At 33.1% G+C, this 18328-nt stretch overlaps 2 protein-coding genes across 2 annotated transcripts; one reads left to right on the top strand and one right to left on the bottom strand.

The window, feature by feature from the left end:
- Positions 1-1161: 1161 nt before the first annotated feature.
- LOC149427012 (uncharacterized) lies at positions 1162-12000 on the top strand. Its single transcript, XM_089633323.1, has 6 exons — positions 1162-1273; positions 1769-1992; positions 2591-2788; positions 3543-3731; positions 4873-5028; positions 11926-12000. Exons 1-6 carry the CDS (start codon positions 1162-1164, stop codon positions 11998-12000), a joined length of 954 nt encoding a protein of 317 aa, XP_089489449.1.
- Positions 12001-12653: 653 nt separating this feature from the next.
- On the bottom strand, positions 12654-14818 carry LOC149427011 (T-box transcription factor TBX10-like). Its single transcript, XM_089633197.1, has 2 exons — positions 14706-14818; positions 12654-12849 (listed from the first exon to the last, which is right to left on the bottom strand). Exons 1-2 carry the CDS (start codon positions 14816-14818, stop codon positions 12654-12656), a joined length of 309 nt encoding a protein of 102 aa, XP_089489323.1.
- Between the last annotated feature and the right edge of the window lie 3510 nt (positions 14819-18328).

The raw sequence follows: 18328 nt of genomic DNA, 5'->3' as shown, positions 1-18328 counted from the left end.
GCATGTCCGTAACTCCTGGACATACTGATCCCTAGATTTCGTCCCAATCCTAATACCTTTTACCTTCTCAGAACCTCCTCTCCTACATTTCCTTAAAAAGACCCTCCACACAGCATCTTTGTCATATTTTGAATATGACAAATTATTTTCCTCAGGCCCCCCTGTGTGGGTTAATGTAAAAAAATATAAATATATTTATATAAAAAATATATATTTGTATTTAAAAATATCTTGTAACATATTTATACTATATCTCAATATTCGCTTATTCAAAATATATACAAAAATGTATTTTGAACATCAACATTGATGATGATTTATAACTTCAACATGAATGAAGAATGTTCCATTAAACACACAGCTTTGCTGAATTAACCTATAAAAAATTGTAATTATATTTTCATGGTATAATCCACATTTTACGTAATCAAGAACATTTTATTTGCTAGGATTTAACGAACTATTATTATATTTCACCAACAATTTTTTCAAAGTTTTTTGGCATCTTGAAAAACGTTTCGGGGGTGTTTTTTGTCGTTAGTAATTATTAAATTCGTGAACTGCACCATTCTTTTGAAAATGTATTTTTTATCAATATTGATCAAAATACAAATCAGAAAACGCAAAATACCAAATATAAAAGAAAATCATTTTCCCTCAAATGAAATGAATGTTAACATCAATATGCTACATCAGCTTTATACCGACATATATGTATTCTTATACCGACATCTCCTGTGATCGAAATGAACGTACACTATGTACATAAACTAATAATAAATTATTATCTACAATAGAAAGGATGTTCGTTGTGCGTTGGTAATGAGCTACCAATTTTTACTATAATATAATTTAAGATTTAAGTAAAAGATCATTATGCATGGAAACATGAAAGATGCCTTAAAATATGTAAATAAATTCTCTTGTGTGCTGTTTGTGTGCAGGATCAAATCAAAAGGGAAGTGGATTTGCAAGAACTAAGTCAATCTCAAATGGAAAGATCTTGGAGGCACTTTATGATACAACTAAAGCTGCCCTTCTTTCGCAATGAAGTTAAAGTAAGTTTCTACACACCACCTACCTGACTAGGCTACGAAAAAACGAACAATGATACAATAATAGAAAAACTTTCAGTCTGTATGGAGCATATTCGAAAGAGTCATGGATAAAAAAGAAGCACTTTTGAATGAACTACGACACCAAATGCGCGAAGCGGATCACCAGCAGAGGTTGAGTCTAGCTGAGTTCAGTGATTCGGTGGATTTACAATTACGTAAGGACTCATTTAAACAATACTCTCGCATATTTCAAAAACTTCGGTAATTATTATTGATATTATTATTACAAGCCTCCCGAGGGTGCACATCTGTAAATGCAGTAAAAAAACGTGACCGACGACATTTTTTTTCAATTATAAAAAATGTATTTTTCTGTCACTCGGCGCCACTGAACACACTGTTAAACGTTGCGACGGGATGACGTGCTACGCGCTCTGTCTCGTCTGTTACCGCGCTGCTGAAACGAGACGGAGTGCGTATCACATATGATAGGCCATAACCCGCTAGGCCGTACCAAACTACTCAGTTGCGACGTGTGATGGAGAAATATATTGTTTGTTTCAATTGAACAAAATATATCATCGGACAGCAAAATGACATTTACGTTTCTTACTCCAAATATGCTCAGGAGTCGCTGGGTAAAATTCCTCGGTTACGTGCTGTTACACCCAGTATATGTATAAAATGAAGTGACTTACTATTATTTTCAGAGCGTTTGCACACAGTCCTCCGGGACATGGATCAAGCCTTCGAGCAGGACTTGAAGGCGCTGAGGAAGAAAGGGGAAGACGAGAGACTGGCAGTGGAGGCCATGAAGGACCGCGCCGAGTGGAGCATGGCCGTACTGCGATGGGCCATGGCGCAAGGAAACAAGGAGGTCAAGGACCACTTCCAGGGCGAGTCGGTCGTCAAATACTTCGAGAAGGATCTCATGGTATTTTTTTAAATTATGAAGTTATTATAACTTAATTATGATGTAATTTCACTAAATAAAAATTGGTCACTACAACATCTGTGTGTAAAAGGCAGATATTTGATAGAAAACGAAACCGAACTAATGCTATCAATAGAAATTCGAAATAGGTATGTGAATACTTTCACAATAATATTAATTTGAGATTTAAAAAATCTTAGACAAAAATAAGAAATTACGGCCATAATATGATTAGATATTATTTCTATTGATACATTATTATATAATAATTATAGGCAGGGCCGGCCCTGAGCCAAGCGGCGCCTGGCGCTAGTAAAAACCCCGAGGGCACTGTGTTATGCTGCGTATACATGTGAGAAAAAAAGCGCGAAACCCATAATTCGCAGTTCGGCTCGCGCTTTTTTTACGTGCATACCCAGCATTAGGTGTTATGTTATTATCAGCCCTTTGCTCTTTGACTCGTTGGCAAGTAGGCCCCCGGAGTGGACTACTCAAATTGCATCTGCGCAGACCGGCCTTGTTTGTAGGTACCTACATATTTATATAACATATTATATCCTGTTATCGAAAATATTTGCCAATAATTGTTTTCTTTCAGTACAATAATGACCGCGAGGATTTGGAAAACACTCTAGAGCGGAGGTTCACCCTCATTTCGGACCTCTACAAAGATTTGCTGAAGGAATATTTCGCGAAGTCGGCCGAAAATCGGAAGAAATTAGAAAAACTCCGTCCCAAAGACACTATTATGTTGAATATTATCATCAAGCAAGAACGGCGTACGGGAGAAAACTTTGTAAGATTACTTAGTTTGTTTTCATTGCATCACGTGAAAAAAGTAATATCACCCTGTAGTAAACAAATTAACTAGCTATGGTAGTATTACCAAAATTATTTAATGTATAAAACTCAAGACGACACTCCCTCCCTAAACACGAATTATTCTCAATCAGGGAGGTATTAAAATAGCATGAAACATTTATTAAACATTTACCCTAATGCAAATCATTTGAAATAACATACTGCTGTACACCTCTACTAGACGGTTGGTATATATATATTGGTATATACCATATATTACTATGTTTACATACTACTATGTTTGTAAATGCCCATTTTGGCGTATAATACAAATACATAAATATATGATAGATCGTCACAGCTCTTTCTCGGCACATATTCCTTGCTTCATTAACATTCATATACCTATATCGTATACATACTCTTCTGTTATTCTCACTATTATGTTAGACTCTTGACCCGACTCGAGTATTTGTTCTTCTCTATCACTTGATCGTACCTAGTAATCCTCGGACGTACCCGACTTATTCTACCAATAAATTGTCAGTAGGCGTGTGTAGGTAGCTATTTGATAATCGTTTGACAAACTTCTCCGTGTAGGTGAACAAAGTTTTAGACGCGCGGCGAACTATTTCAATATCATCTCTAATAGTACATAGTAACGAAGCGCAACGTCCAAGCCCACGGCCGTGCCCTCCCCCCACTGCGCAGAGGTTAAATTTATTTGTTTCTTTACATGATGGTTCAAGATAACGCTGAAGAAGTTGCGGCAAGTGGTCCAGTCCTATGAAGATGGCACCATCATGGCGGGAGTCAGAGACAACTATAAACGCAACAGGGACGCGTACATGGCCGCCAAGAATAAGATGGATGCGGATTTGAAGTTAGACAACCACCAGTTCGCAGACCTCGTTGAAATCAACAATGAAGCTATTAATGCAAGTCTTTTTTCCCTTTTATATTGCACCTTTTTACTCGCTGTTTAGCGGCAGAATGTCAAAACCTACTGCAGATGTAGGATTTAAAAAAAAATTGTTATATGAAAATATCAATTTGTCCATCGCTGCTGGTAAAATTATTGAACGTCTTCAGAAACCTGTTAATTAAAACAGATTGTTCAACTAACTTTAAACTACTGATGATGATTCGGGTTTGTGGGTTTATCCGATTTTAAAATAATGATTGATTATCAAAATTTGATCCCTTTACTGAAACTTTAAAGCAAAAAAGAATGCAACCATTCTTTTAGCTAAAACCGACTGCCATACAATATTTTTTACACCGTAATAAATAATTTATTACTACTCAATATAACCTAATTATCTTGTTCAGTCTGAATACAAATAACAATATTAGAAAAAATAATAATAAAATACAAAATAATTTACAAATCTCATTAGTTTCGCAAAAGATTCACAAATTATGCTACGAGTATTATCGTGATTGATTTTTGGTGTAACAATTTTGACCGCAATAATCTTAAATCATCTCTACTAACCCGAGAGCAATTTCAATGAATACTCATGATATATTGTATTATTTTGTGGTCGTCGCTAAAAATTTGAAAATGAGTACCTATGCAATAATGAAAATGTCAATGACTAAAGAAAATACAAATGGAATATTATATGCATTTATGATACACTGTAATTTTGATGTATTTTTCTTTAAAAAAAGTTACGATTAACCTGACAATATTTGAATTCTTCATACTACCATCATAATATGCGAAAAATGTTGCTTGTGTAATGAAAAACATATCCCATTTTGTGAGGACTTGTGAAGAGAAAAAAAAAGAATTTTTTATCAACGTTTTTGAATTTTCTTGAAAAAACTGAAGGTTTTGTTTCAAACTACCAAGAGAAAACCCACATGGTCTTCCCAAAACTCCAAAATCAAACTAAATTATAAATACACATACATGTTTTGAATGTTTACAAGCTTTTAGTAGGTACTTAGGTACCGCAGGAACTTTTATAAATACATTTCACAAAGTCCATAATTTCAACTAAATAACATTAAAACCTGGAGGGTATTTTAACTGTGTTATTGTTGAGTAAAATAGATTCTGTTTGGCAGTGGTTGAAAGGCGTCGCTAAAAAAGGTGAGCAGATTCTAACGGCGGCTCGACTGTGTCGAAAGCTTCAGACGGGTCCTGAAATAGCCGGCAAGTCGACTGATAATGAGCCCCTCCTGATGTATAGCGAGGCTACTGACACTCCCAGAATGAAAAAGGTAAATATTATGTAATACTTACCGTGAAGAAAAAAAACAGTGTTACGGCACAAGCAAACATTCTTTTCTAGTTTTACCGTCCGGATTCTCCCGATTGTAAAATTATCTTTTGGAAAATACTTATTAATAATATGGAAAATATTAAATCTGACATCTTCCTTTATTATTTGATATATCAATTTTCCATAGTTCATGGTGGAAATCACGTTGCAAACCAAAATAAAATCCTGACCTAGGAATTCCGGAAAGAAAACATGTGCAATTTTCATGAGTTCCCCCTGTTTTAGATTTTCACACAGATATCCTGCTTTATAGTCAAGATAAGGTTTTTAATTTTCAATAGACGTTGGAATCCTACGAAGAACTGAAACCTTTCTGGGCATTGGTCGCTGAAGCAGACATATCGAGGAAATCTCTCCAAGACGAACATAATAAATTAACAAAAGAAAATGAGAGGTTGAGGCAATATTTTAAGTAAGTAACCTCCATCGGTTTCATTTCTTTTCTTGAAAACCAAATCTTTTATATACGATTTTTTGCAATAACTTGGATTTAGTATAATGGATTATTAGTATCATATTAAAGTATTTGTTTAACAATTACATTTCCTCCGAAAAGATCTTTTGTGAAGTTTAACAAAAGGAAACCGCAAATATCCGCAAACATAGAAATGAGGGAATACTGGGCAGTGAAACATATGAAAAATAATATTTTTCTGTAATCTGGAATTCCTTCTGTGCTTGCAGACAATGGATGGAAGAACGTAAATACAGGACGGAGAGTTGTGAGACTCACTCTCGAACATTTGGGACTCTCAGTGTTGTGGAAGCAGCCCATGAATTTACCAAAATTGGTTACCAATTTAAATGAAAATAGCATTTGAAAAGTGATATCTCTTTGACTACAATTTAATGAAAAAAAAAATCTTTCTTTCGAAGTTTCGTTTTTACTTTACTCTACAAAATAAGAATACACCGTAAATATCATACAGGGAATAAATAATAGATAAACCCTAAAAGTGAGATCTAGATATACTAATTTGACTGAAAACGAATTTCGCTAATTTATATAAGACCATCCGACTCCAGGAGGCCCAGCACACTAACTTCACAATACCGGATTGATAGGCGTAACTACCTATGGTTTTATTCGTATTTTCCGAGCACTGTTGCACTATTGATATCCAGACCAATGTCGATAACGTAATAAATCAGAAATCGATATACCTACACCGGCAACACTGGCGCATCTATAAATTGACATTTCTAAACGTAAGACGGCTACGTAAAAGTTAAATAATATAATTATAATAATAAAACAATAGATATGTGAATACAACGATTTTTTTAGAAATTTACTGAAAATTAAACAGTAATTATGTGAATGAATCAATTTTTAAGACATACAAGAAATCTAAAATAAAAAAATAAAAATAATTTACGCGAATACAATGAAAAATAGATTAAAAAAATCGAATAAATTGAAATGTTAATTTTAATATATTTGCAGTCCGCTAGTACATTTTGACACAAAAAGAGAATTAATTAGTCCATGAAGACTTTAGTAATGACTGACAACGTTTGTGTCTCCGTGCTGGAACGGAATCAATTGATCACGTCTTAGATGAATTAATTAAGAATATGGATCGTGTATAAGATTTCTTTCGACTGTCGGAATCATATTCTTACCGTGCTCGCAAATGACGGTTTTCGTCAATACCGTATCGATCGTCGGCGCCAGACCTCCTACCGGCAAATGACCGGCTGACCAGCAAATGAAATTTATTATCTTGTTCAAGAAAGCATTTCAATATTTGAAAATGTATGATCAATTTCTGTGGAAGCGAGGACAACTTGGGTTTATTTCGGGCACACGGTCACGCCCACAACACACTTCTTTCGGTTTAACAAACTGATCAGCGAAAAACAGACTAAAAATGTATTTATTTAAAAAGTACCCATTTTACCAGACGGATCTATGTAACACATCAATATACGAATCCTTATGTAGAAGCATTACTATGGTAAAATAATAAATGATTTCTAGCGGTAAACATATTTTATCGAAGGTGTTAATTATAGCTTGGTTGGATAGCAACTAGAGTTTGAAATCCCGCAATCACGCGGGTTTTCAGCAATATTTGATCCCACGGTTTTGCGGTATTTTCATGTGCGGGATGGCGGGATTAAAATAATACAAAATTTATACCATAAGCGTACTGTTTTCATTTGCAACTGTTTGCGAGTTATGGAAAATTAAATGAAAAAATAGGGGGTCAATCTTTGACAATAAAAGAGGACTTAACTAGATGTCAGGATAAGAGGATAGACCAGCATCTCAAGCTCGGAAACACTTGGAATCGATTTTGAAGAAAGAGATATTCCTTTTTGAGGACGAAGGTATCAGAGGGAGATAACTTCAGTTAGCACACACCTTCTTGATGATAGTTCCACCAACTAGTATGGAAACATAGATAGCGTGTACTATAATAATAAAAAAACCGCGTGATTTCTAAATTCTATTCTGCAATCCCGCGGGATCTGAAATAGGTGCGGGATTTGCAAAAGATATTGGAAACAGACTGTCTGATTAAACTTTTGCTTCGATTAACTCTTTTATCATACGAGTACGTATAAAGTATACCAATTAATAATACGATATTTTCGATTTTGCCACCCCTAAAATTAATTTCACGTTATCGATTAGTAATTTCCATTTTTACCAGAATTTGAAATATGATTCGGTTCTTGTCTACACAATAATGTTCACCGTTATAGTATCATTATCCTTATTTTAATCAGGACAAAGAAACGGTTTTCTTCTATTCTTACAACACTGTCAGATTCACTGGCCAGTGCACTAAGTACCTACTGTTGAATCCTGCTGCTGCAACTACTGTCTCCTGCGCAACTAATAGCACACGAGAACTACATACATATAGGTATAGTATAATGATAGCGGTATAAATCTTTTGAATATTTAGTTTGTAATCTTCATAATAAATTTGCGGTGGAAGCTAAAATTGAATTACTCGTATGTACACAGAAAATATTTTATATTATTAAATTCTTTTATAATTATTTTTTCCTAATATGGTTAATCAATCACATACACATTATAAAAATATAACATTCGAACACGGTAATACTTTATTTGTCATTTACAGTCCAAAATGAAATAATCATTATCATATTAAAAAAACTCAATTACTACGGAACCGTGGAAACGTGTCGCATTCCGAATCCAATTTACGTGGTGGTGTTTTTCAAATAAGTGGTTCAATATAATTTTCATCCACCGCAGTCCAATCAAGCATTAAATTTTTGTATAGAGGCGGGATAACAAATTTGATTGGCACTTTGGGGTACATTAGTCGAAAATCTTCCAATATTCCCGATTTCGATCTGTCATAATAAGCAGAGATATAATTTTTTTGGGGTGTTTTCAAATCAAACGGGTTAAAAGGTTCACTCGGTTTGGCCATAAAGTGCTTTTGACGAACGTATTTATCTTTCAGCTTCGTATCGGTGTGTTTATTTTGTAACCCTTTGTAAGCGTGATTATTTTTGTCCTTCAATGTTGGTTCCATTCGTTTCGTTGTTAGTTGTAACTGTACTAGATTTGGTGAACAACTATCTGAATTGTTTGGTACTCGAATATTGGCTGGTCCCTTTGACAAGCGATCCCCGGTCCCAAATGGATTGCAGGCATACTTTAGTTTTGCGATCTGAAATAAAATAATGTTCATTATTCAGTGCAGAATGCAATGCAATACCTAGAATATTTGAATTCGGGAATAGTTTTGTTAGTAATGAATTTAGGCAACGCGCAACGGTCAAATAATTTGTCACTCTTAATTACTCTGGCTCACAAGGTGACTAACTGTGTCATTTGATTATTATAAGTAGACACTGTGCATATTTGACATAGATTTAATTGGTTGATATCAAAAATGATTTTGAAAGATATTCCAAATGAAGTGAAATGAAGAACGTGGGAATTTAGTTAATTATATAATATGCGCATATTATGTACATAGGTACGTAAAACTATATCTAAATTTATCATTTCGTCTACGAATAAAAAACAAAATTAAAATATCACTTTTATTTCTGAAATAATCTGTTTTTTAACTTGGAATAATCTCAAAAGTTACGATTATATTTTTTTTTAAATTTAAAAAAAATTTGATATTTTTTGAAAAAAATTAAAACTTTAGGCCTTGTGCGGGAGACCTAAACATTTTTTTAAAAATCCAAAACTTTTTGTTGTAAGTTGTGGTACCTAGTAGCAACCTTTTTTCAACTTGGAATTTGAAAACAAAAAAAGTTAAAAATCGATACACCCTATTGGTTAGTAAGTTAGTCAGGTAGGCCGCACACCAGAAACTTTAGTTGCGGAAACAGTTTCGCCCAACAAATACCATTATGTTATGCGACGCGACACTAACATACTTCATTTGCGGCAACTATTTCGTCGCAGTCGCCGTCTTCAAATTGAGTACGCACACGAGTGACTTTGCGGCAATTGTTTCGTCATATAAATACGAAAATACTATAATATTATTTATTGGTGGTTACTTGCAGGAAATATGGCAGTATGTGTAAAATTGAATTTAGATTTAACTTTAGGTATAATCGTCCAGTCGCAGAGAAAGTTGCGGTGGGCGCAATTAAGAAGTCTCTCCATGTAACTTGTATGGATTTTGCAATATTTTCCAACTGTCGGTGGCGTCGTCTCTAGTGTATAATTAGTGAATACAAAACGTCGAAGTACGGATTAAAAAAATATATTTTCTTTCGTTAGTTGCTCCTTTGACCGAATTTAATGTTAAGATTGTCGAGCTGTTAGTTATAATGATTTGTTTTTGGGTTATTATGCCGTGTTGGGCTACCTCCTTCTTTAGCCAACGTTTAGTTTCAACGTTAGCCACATCATCAGGGCAGATGTGTAATTGATAAAAATCTCAAATCATACCCGAGCTGTAAGTTGTTTTCTTTATAAGCATTCCTTTGATACTTCTCCAAGAATCCTTAAATGTTTTGAATTATTATAAATTTTATTGTAAAAGAGTTACCTCTGAACTCTGATATGCTGTAACTGCAATGAACGTCGTCACTGGAAATGTAAATGTTGCAGCTTCTTCCAGATTCAAAAGTTTTGTCTGGTTTAGGGTTGTTCGGTTTGATAGCATCACGTGGATCTTGACGGTATACCTGCAAATACATTATGTTCCATGCTAATTAATAATGATTTTTATTAGTGAACTAGAGTAAAAAATGGTATTACTAAAATAAATAGGTGTAGCAACATAGGCGTAAAATAGGTGTAATTTTTTTGCGTCTGGTTATTTGCACAACTAAATTGATTTTTTTAAACAAAACACGAAAACGTCCGACGTCATTATTCCCTGTCCGCAGAACTATTGCGAAGTAATGTGGAAAGATTGCCTTCTTCCTTATCTTCCAGAGGTAACTTAGCAGATGTTACCATCAGAAATTTCCAAGATATAGAAAATAATTAATCTGTTCTGAAAAAAACGGTTTATTTAAAAGAAAACGGAAATATCTGCGCGACTATAATCTTTATAAGGATTTTATAAGTAGAACGGTTGCGCGGACCTTTTCATATAAAACTTAAATTTGGATTTGAGGATTAAAAAATAACCAAACTGAATAATATTTTATGATCAAAGGGTGCTTCTATATTTATTTGTGTTTCAAATTATAAACTATGGGCAATTAAAGGAATCGATTTTTCACGATGTTATAGGCAAGTTTAGCAATTATTTGTGATTTAATGTTGATTAATTAAAAAATAATCTCACTATTTTTAGTATGTAAATATAGTGAAATATAACATTTAAAAAAATGAATTATATAAAAAAAAACTATTTTCGTGGGTTTAAATTTAATTTTCGAACGACCGATTTACGTTGCAACACAAATTTTTTGTTCATACATTTTAATTTACGACACAAAAGCGTCGTTTTACTGTTTTATTTATTTATATTTCATTATACAGTAGATTGGATTTTTTTTAATAATTATCATAAACTTACAAAAATTGTCTAATTTGTCTCTAAAATCGAAAAAATAAATTCTTTAGTGGTCTATATTTTCTAATTTGAAACACAAATAAATAAAACAGCTCATATTCGTACTAGAAAATTCCTATATCTTTTAATTTAAAAAAATATTCTGTTTGGTCAAGCTTTTTGGCCAGAAATTCAAATATGGGTGATTCAATCCAATATTGTATTTGTAAGCCTCTCTTGAAAGAATTGATTTTTTTTACGGACAAAACTATCTATTCATATTAAAATTATTTGTTTGGGCCTGTACATTCGCAACATGATGAATAAATATTTTTGTTCCTTTAAAAACTCAATTCTTTCGAGAAAGGCATTCAAATACAATATTGTGTCGATGATTCAATCCAATATTGTATTTGAATGCCATTCTGTACGGGCGCAATCAAATAATTTGTCTTAATATTGTAAAGCAATACCTTGCAAAAAGTGTATTTTAATAAAATAAATTAATTAACGCCATCTATGAACGCGTAGAAAATAACTAGCGTCGCGTTTAACCTTAATATTTTAAAGTATAACTTGCAAAACGCGGATTTTTATCAAATTATTAAATTAACGTCATCTATGAACACGTTGATTATAACGACCGTCCCGTGGTGCTTTGGATTTTGACAATTAGAGTACCTAGGCATTAGTAATCGCAAAGGGTTAAGTTATTGGAATAACCGTTGAAAGATAACACCATGGTGATATCTTGATCTGTCAAACCACGTAACGGACTGATTGGGATAAATGATAATCATAATGACGTGCTCCCAGACTGTGACAAACACGTCTCTACGTGACATGTTTATTCATTACAGATCAAGGGTAAATCCTACACTTTAAAGGGTAACGAGATTTGCATCATTGAGACATTTGATACTTTGATTAAATAAAAAGATTCCTAATATAAATATTATGTTTATTATTCTAAGGACAATGTCTACCTTGTTAAAAAATGTATTACGAGTTTTTTGCTTCTTGTAACAACATAAAATTATAATGTTCATTACTTAATTAATGTTTCCAGTTTCGGCGTTGTCTTATGGTACGTAAAACACGACAACATTTCCGCAAGACCGAGAATTATGCGAAAGGAACGAAGCAACCGCAAACGGCGCGAGGTTGCTTTGTTTATACGAACCCTTAGGCATAGCCGAATCACAATATTTGTAAATCAACTATGCATTCTCCCAACATTGCGTACGCAAGGAGACACAGGATAGATTTCACAATTTTAAATTGATAATAAGGGAGAGGAAAAAGTGAAAAGACCTGTAAAATAATGCATATATCTACATTGGATGGAAAAATGGTAAACGTCATGTAATGCATTATTTCGATGTTATGGTTTGTGAATATTATTTTATTAATATCTATGAAAGACCACTTTCATCCTGTGAAGCGGTATAATCATGGCAACCCCAACAGTAGTGTGTATATGATTAGGTACTGTATTTGAATATCCAGAAAATCTAATCACCGATTTCTTTATTCGAATTTGGTGGATTTTTAGCGATACATGTTTTGATTAAAATGGTTTCTATTATTACCTGTGCATCGACAGTAGCGGCACGTGGTCTCTCAACATGGGGTGCTTGGTGTTTGTTAGCTTAAGACGGTCGAAGGAGACCACCCCCTGAGCGACCCACAGGTGGCCGGGGGCGGGGGCCAGGGGGTGCGCCACTACACTCGCCCCCGCACCAACGCTAACGCTTGCTGCTTTGGAGGGCTGCCACTGACCGCTGCAATATTTTCACTAAGTTAAATAAATTATATGAAAACATTATTTTCATAATCTTTTCATAATATGTTTTCATGGATAATTTAATTAAAAAGTAAATAATACATTTGTTGTTGTTTAAACTATCGTGAATGCTTGTTAACGCATTTGAATTTTGAAAACCTTCACAGTATTCAATCCGACGACAAATAAAAAAGATTTAAGCCCTGTTAAAAATTACGTCTTTTTAGAACGATGTACTTTTCAGTATTTCGAAAACCATATTTTCACACTGCTAAAAAACTCCTTTTCTAAATGGGACGGAATACTTGCTGGCTTGTGTTTCATGGGGATTTAAAAAATATTAATAATTTGAATACACGACACCCCCGAAAATGCGTGACCGATAGAAAAATACGTCGAAATTTGATACAGTATAGTGCGGTCGAAAAAAATATACTTTTACATTTATTTATACTATGTATGGAATTCATTTTTATCTGATGATCGATCACCTTTTAATATAGTATTGGTATAAATTTATTTGTTTGCTACTGAAAAAACTATTCATGTTAAAATCGCGTTCTTAATTAAAACCAAACCTCACCCTATATTACACCATCTTGATAAAGATGCTAACTTTATCAATGAATGTGATGTTTCATAAAGTAAGTGCTTAGTACCTGCTTATACATACATGTAAAGTTAAAATAAAAACTCTTACACTTTAACGTGATTCATCAAGCATATGAAATCTCATTTCAATTATGTATGTAACATTTTATGATCCAGGCTGTTCGGCCCTACATAAACAGATATCAGAACGAATGTAATACAGAGTAGGTACTCGCTGTCGCAAACAACGAAAGCTTCACAAAGTCAACAAGATATCGGAACAATGGCAAAGTACTTGTACTACCAGCTGCAGCTGACGCAACCAGCCGCACTTTACAAATGCGTCTTGGCTTATGAGAGTCTATTAATAACTCGTACAAACTGGTGTTGGTGTTGTTTTAATTATGATAAAAAATATATATATACCTACGGGCAAATCATTTTGAAGAGCACACGTTTGAATATATTTGGGCCCACCGATAGTACCGAAAGTTTCAAAAAAGTTCTTCAGCTAGTTTGGAACACAGTCCCCTCTTATCCCGAAAATGTGCGTAGCGACGTTTATCAATTCAGTTTAAATTAAAACTCGCAATTCAATTTGTCATTGTTTTTAATGTTTTTAGTTTCATTCTTCAGTTTCTTAACGAAAACAAAATTATTATTATTACATTGAAATATTTTTTGATCAATCTCAATCTCCATTGCATTGGGTCTCTTTAAAATGATTTACCTTTACAGCTTATGTTGATCACAAACTTTTTTTAAACTGGTAAAAGACATTTGCGAAAAGGGTTGATGTATTTAAACACTAATAAAGATGAAATGTATTATATATTACCGTAAACATTTGGTAACACATAATTTGTAATTTCTCTTTTGGGCGCGCACAAATAACTTTGCTAAACCGATTTTTAATATGGTTCGAATAATAACCAATTGGTGCGCATTCTTTTCAAGGAAATGTAACTTTGTCTGTCGCTTCATGTGGGTTTATTAATATAACTTATGCATTCCGTCGAGGGAAGTGCCAATTTCCTGAGAAGTTCGAAATAAATTTTCATACTCGTAAAATGTTGACCTGATAACGTTTTAGCACGGTCGAACCCTTAGTAATATTAACTATTAATTATTTCGGTAGAAATAGCACCCTTCTGTCAGCCAATAAAACTTTTATTGCGCCTACACAAAACTAATTAACATGTTATAATATTACTAAAACACGCCCACACAGAAGTGAAGTTATTTCATAATATAGTATCTTACATTTCATGTACGAATCGGTATCTTCGGTCGTCGGCGAGTGTGAATTCCAGAAAAACACTATAGAGCTCATCCGCCTCCAGCCCTGATATCCTCACTCGCAGGGGAGGGAACATTCTCCTGCTTCTCGGAAAAATAAACAACGTATTGAGAAAATGTACGATTAAAAGAGCAGCATAGAAGTACACTTGAAATAATGAAGGTGACTATACATCATTGTGTCGAATCAGGAAGTACTTATATCCAACAAGTTTTCAAAAAAGCCTTTTCAAATTGATTTGTTGGTATATAAAATAGTATAAAAACGAGTTGCAAATAAGACATAAATAAAACGATTTGAAAACTTCTTGTCCGCAGTAGAATAAAAAAGAAAACTAGAAGTACCTTCACCACAAATATGAATAGAAACAGAAATGCCACCGACTTTCACTTAGTACCTTTTGGTTCTAGACCATTTAGTACTCGTAGTCTCTCTTACACTTGCCAGAAATTGTATATTGCCATCCCATTTGAAATTCGTAATCTTGGCGAAACACAGTTTTGTATGGAAATATATACCCAAATTGGGCTTGTATTTAGATCATGAAACGCGCCCTCAAGGTACTTCTAGTATAATTATTTATTCTATGGCTGTAGGGTGATGTGGGATTCAAACTCGCTCCATACCACTGTCATGTCAGCTTAATGTCCTGCCAAGTCGAACAATCCGTCATCATTTCCTACCACGTCTTTATAATAGTTTATTCAAAACTGTTGACAGCAACAAAAAGTTTCCACACTCCTGCTAAATTGACATCTTATAATATAAAAGAGATTTCCCGGGAATAATCTTTGCGATGATAATAAGAGATGCAATCATTATTTATTTATTCCGGAATGATATGATGGGAGGTTAGTACCATTCCACTCTTCCCATAAAATATATACTCGTACAGTATCGCCCTTGCGCCCTTGAGGTGATTTTCACAAAATCATCCAATTATTATTATTATAAGTAAGAAAGTACAAGTTACATAAAATTACAATTAAGTATTATTTAGTACATTAAAATACAGTATTGTATTAAAATACATAGTAAAAAAATATATAAATGAACATAAAATACAAACTAACTTTAAATACTTTATTATATTACCATAATACAGTTATTAAACATTAGCTATGTTCTGTAAAATACCCAATTTGGCGTACAAACATGCTTTACAACAAACATTTCATATTTATTTTTACTAATATCAACAAAGTTACTACATATTACACTGCAACTACTTTCATAGTACCTTAAGTACTTATTTTGTACTCTGGTTATTCTATATATTATTTATTAAACTCCTTTGTTTAAGAGAGCTTTCTATGATAACTTTACTGTACCTGCTTATATTGTTAATACTTGGCTTATTACGTTGTGTAATATACACTTATTATTGTACTCCTGAACAACTTCTCTTTAACAATGCATAAATGTAAAACCCTTCATGGCGTGAACATATAAATAAATAATTGAAAAGAAGTTGGTGAACAGTGACATGCTGAGATTGAGAGCGTGCTTCGATACTGGAATGGCGGTTATAAATAATAAAATTATTTAAAACTCATATGTAGTAGTTACCGAGGTACACTAGGGAAAAAAATTAAAAACATCCTTCACCCAAGCAAGCTCTTTAATCTGCAAATGTGCAAGTAGGTGGAACTAATTTTTAGTTTCAGTAAATGATTTTCGATAATTCGATTGTCATGCACTATACGACAGCTGATATTTTTTTTTGTTCAAAACGTTTAGCAATTTTTTTTAAACTTGTTCATCATTTCGTTTTTTAAAGTATTTTCAGATGTTAGTGTGAGTAAATTGTAAAACGTAGGAATACAAAATCAAACTTTGTGACTGGGGAATGTATTCCACTAAAATATTATTGTGAACCGTCCGTTTCGTTTTACGTATTATTCTGCAATAATAATTTTACCCGTTAAATTAGCACGTAAATTACAAAGCTAAAATGTGTTTGTAACCCTCGGTAAGTTAATTATACAATGGAGGTAAATGTGTAATTTATTTCTAGCAAATTAATATTTCACTTACCTTCCGGATTTGGTAATAATCATTTCAGTGCCGATTTTATTGAATTTCCTCCAAAGTTCTACGGAGCAAAGCTGTACGTCTATTTTTTGACGTAAATTGTTAAGTATCTCCATTTATTTATTTTGAATAAATAATATTTATAGTAAATCTTACATCATCACAAAATGATTAGAAAATATATTCAGTTCAGTATACCTGTAGATATTTACATATTTATTTACAAGTATCTACCGTAATTTGAATTGCGCTCGTATTAAATAATATATCAATCATTATTTCGCTCTAGATACAATTGAATTTTGAATACTGCATTTCTACATATTTAAAATTAATCACTTTACAACTAATAGGGCTTACTTGATTTGAGAGATTCATGTATTTCGTTGTTTATTTAAAAAAAATAAGAATTATACTGCGCACACTTTAGTTGATATTACAACACACTTATTAAATATTTCGTAGACGCCGAATTATGTTTTATTTTTCACAAAGTTGATGTAAATATTTTTAACCGGATTCTTTTGATAACTTTCGGGTAGCAGTAACTTTATAAACTGGTCAAACTCTCTTGCGGGCAGAATTGGATCTGATGTCTGCGTTGGTTTTAAGAAGGAAGTTGAGCTAAATTACGATTTTTTTGTCTTTGAGATATAACTTTATTAAGTTGCATGGACGGCCTATACTGAAAAGTTTCTTTACTTTTTATTTGTGTGGAACCGTCGCACACAATACGTGTTTTTTAAAATATTCAATAAAGCAGTGATCCTTACCTTGAATAGTTTTACTAAATACAGCTTGTATCTCATAACCTTTTGGAATTGAAACCTTTTGTTTTCGTACATAAACAATAATCATTAATATTTTCTATACGTGTTTTCTGTATAGGTAAATGTCAAATGCATCTTACTAAATATTTTTGTTTGACATGTAATGAAATGTAACCTTTTGGTTCTGACAGAGATCGGAATAATCCTTATTCACAAAGGGTGGAAAATATTTTTCAACAGTAACGACTCTTTATGTTCAAATTAATCCTAATGTTAATTGAAAATTAGATAAATCAATTCTGTGCAAGAAAATTATTTAAAGAAATAATTTCCAAATACTTAAAAAAAATAATATTTAATTTTTCATTATAATATTCCTTTAAAGAAAACATAAAAATAGGCAGTATTCAAGGTAAGTGTGATTTTTTGAGAAATTTTATTGATTCTTAAAAGTCTTTGGTAGGTTACCGAATATAATGTTTAACTTAAAACAATCATAGAAATTCCATAGTACAGCATTATAATACCTATAATGCAGAGGCGGATTTGCAGTCTTGGCCGCCCTAGGCCCCAGACCATGTAGCCGCCCCTTTCTCAGTACCCATCATATTGACCAGGAGTATCCAAACTTTTCAGTATGTTCCTAGGGTCAAAACCGTTTTAATTTTCGCTATTTCGTACGTAGAATATTTGGGTACTTAGGAAGTAATTTCTTGTTATCATCTGTGACTTTTTGTCACGATTGGCCGCCCCTAATATCTGGCCGCCCTAGGCCCGGGCCT

Source organism: Hesperophylax consimilis, chromosome 1, assembly GCF_061612785.1.
Source record: "Hesperophylax consimilis isolate HC1 chromosome 1, BYU_Hcon_1.0, whole genome shotgun sequence".
Taxonomy (NCBI): domain Eukaryota; kingdom Metazoa; phylum Arthropoda; class Insecta; order Trichoptera; family Limnephilidae; genus Hesperophylax; species Hesperophylax consimilis.
The sequence above is the reverse complement of the archived record's forward strand: the minus strand, read 5'-3'. Positions and strand labels throughout refer to the sequence as shown.

What these genes read in the sequence shown, in the direction of transcription:
- LOC149427011 (XM_089633197.1), bottom strand. Translation starts at nt 14,818, where the DNA reads ATGTTCCCTCCCCTGCGAGTGAGGATATCAGGGCTGGAGGCGGATGAG. An exon ending in TACCGATTCGTACATGAAAT is followed by an intron (nt 12,850 to 14,705) that starts GTAAGATACTAT and finishes AAAATATTGCAG; the next exon opens with CGGTCAGTGGCAGCCCTCCA.
- LOC149427012 (XM_089633323.1), top strand. Translation starts at nt 1,162, where the DNA reads ATGGATAAAAAAGAAGCACTTTTGAATGAACTACGACACCAAATGCGC. An exon ending in ACTTCGAGAAGGATCTCATG is followed by an intron (nt 1,993 to 2,590) that starts GTATTTTTTTAA and finishes GTTTTCTTTCAG; the next exon opens with TACAATAATGACCGCGAGGA. An exon ending in TCAACAATGAAGCTATTAAT is followed by an intron (nt 3,732 to 4,872) that starts GCAAGTCTTTTT and finishes TCTGTTTGGCAG; the next exon opens with TGGTTGAAAGGCGTCGCTAA.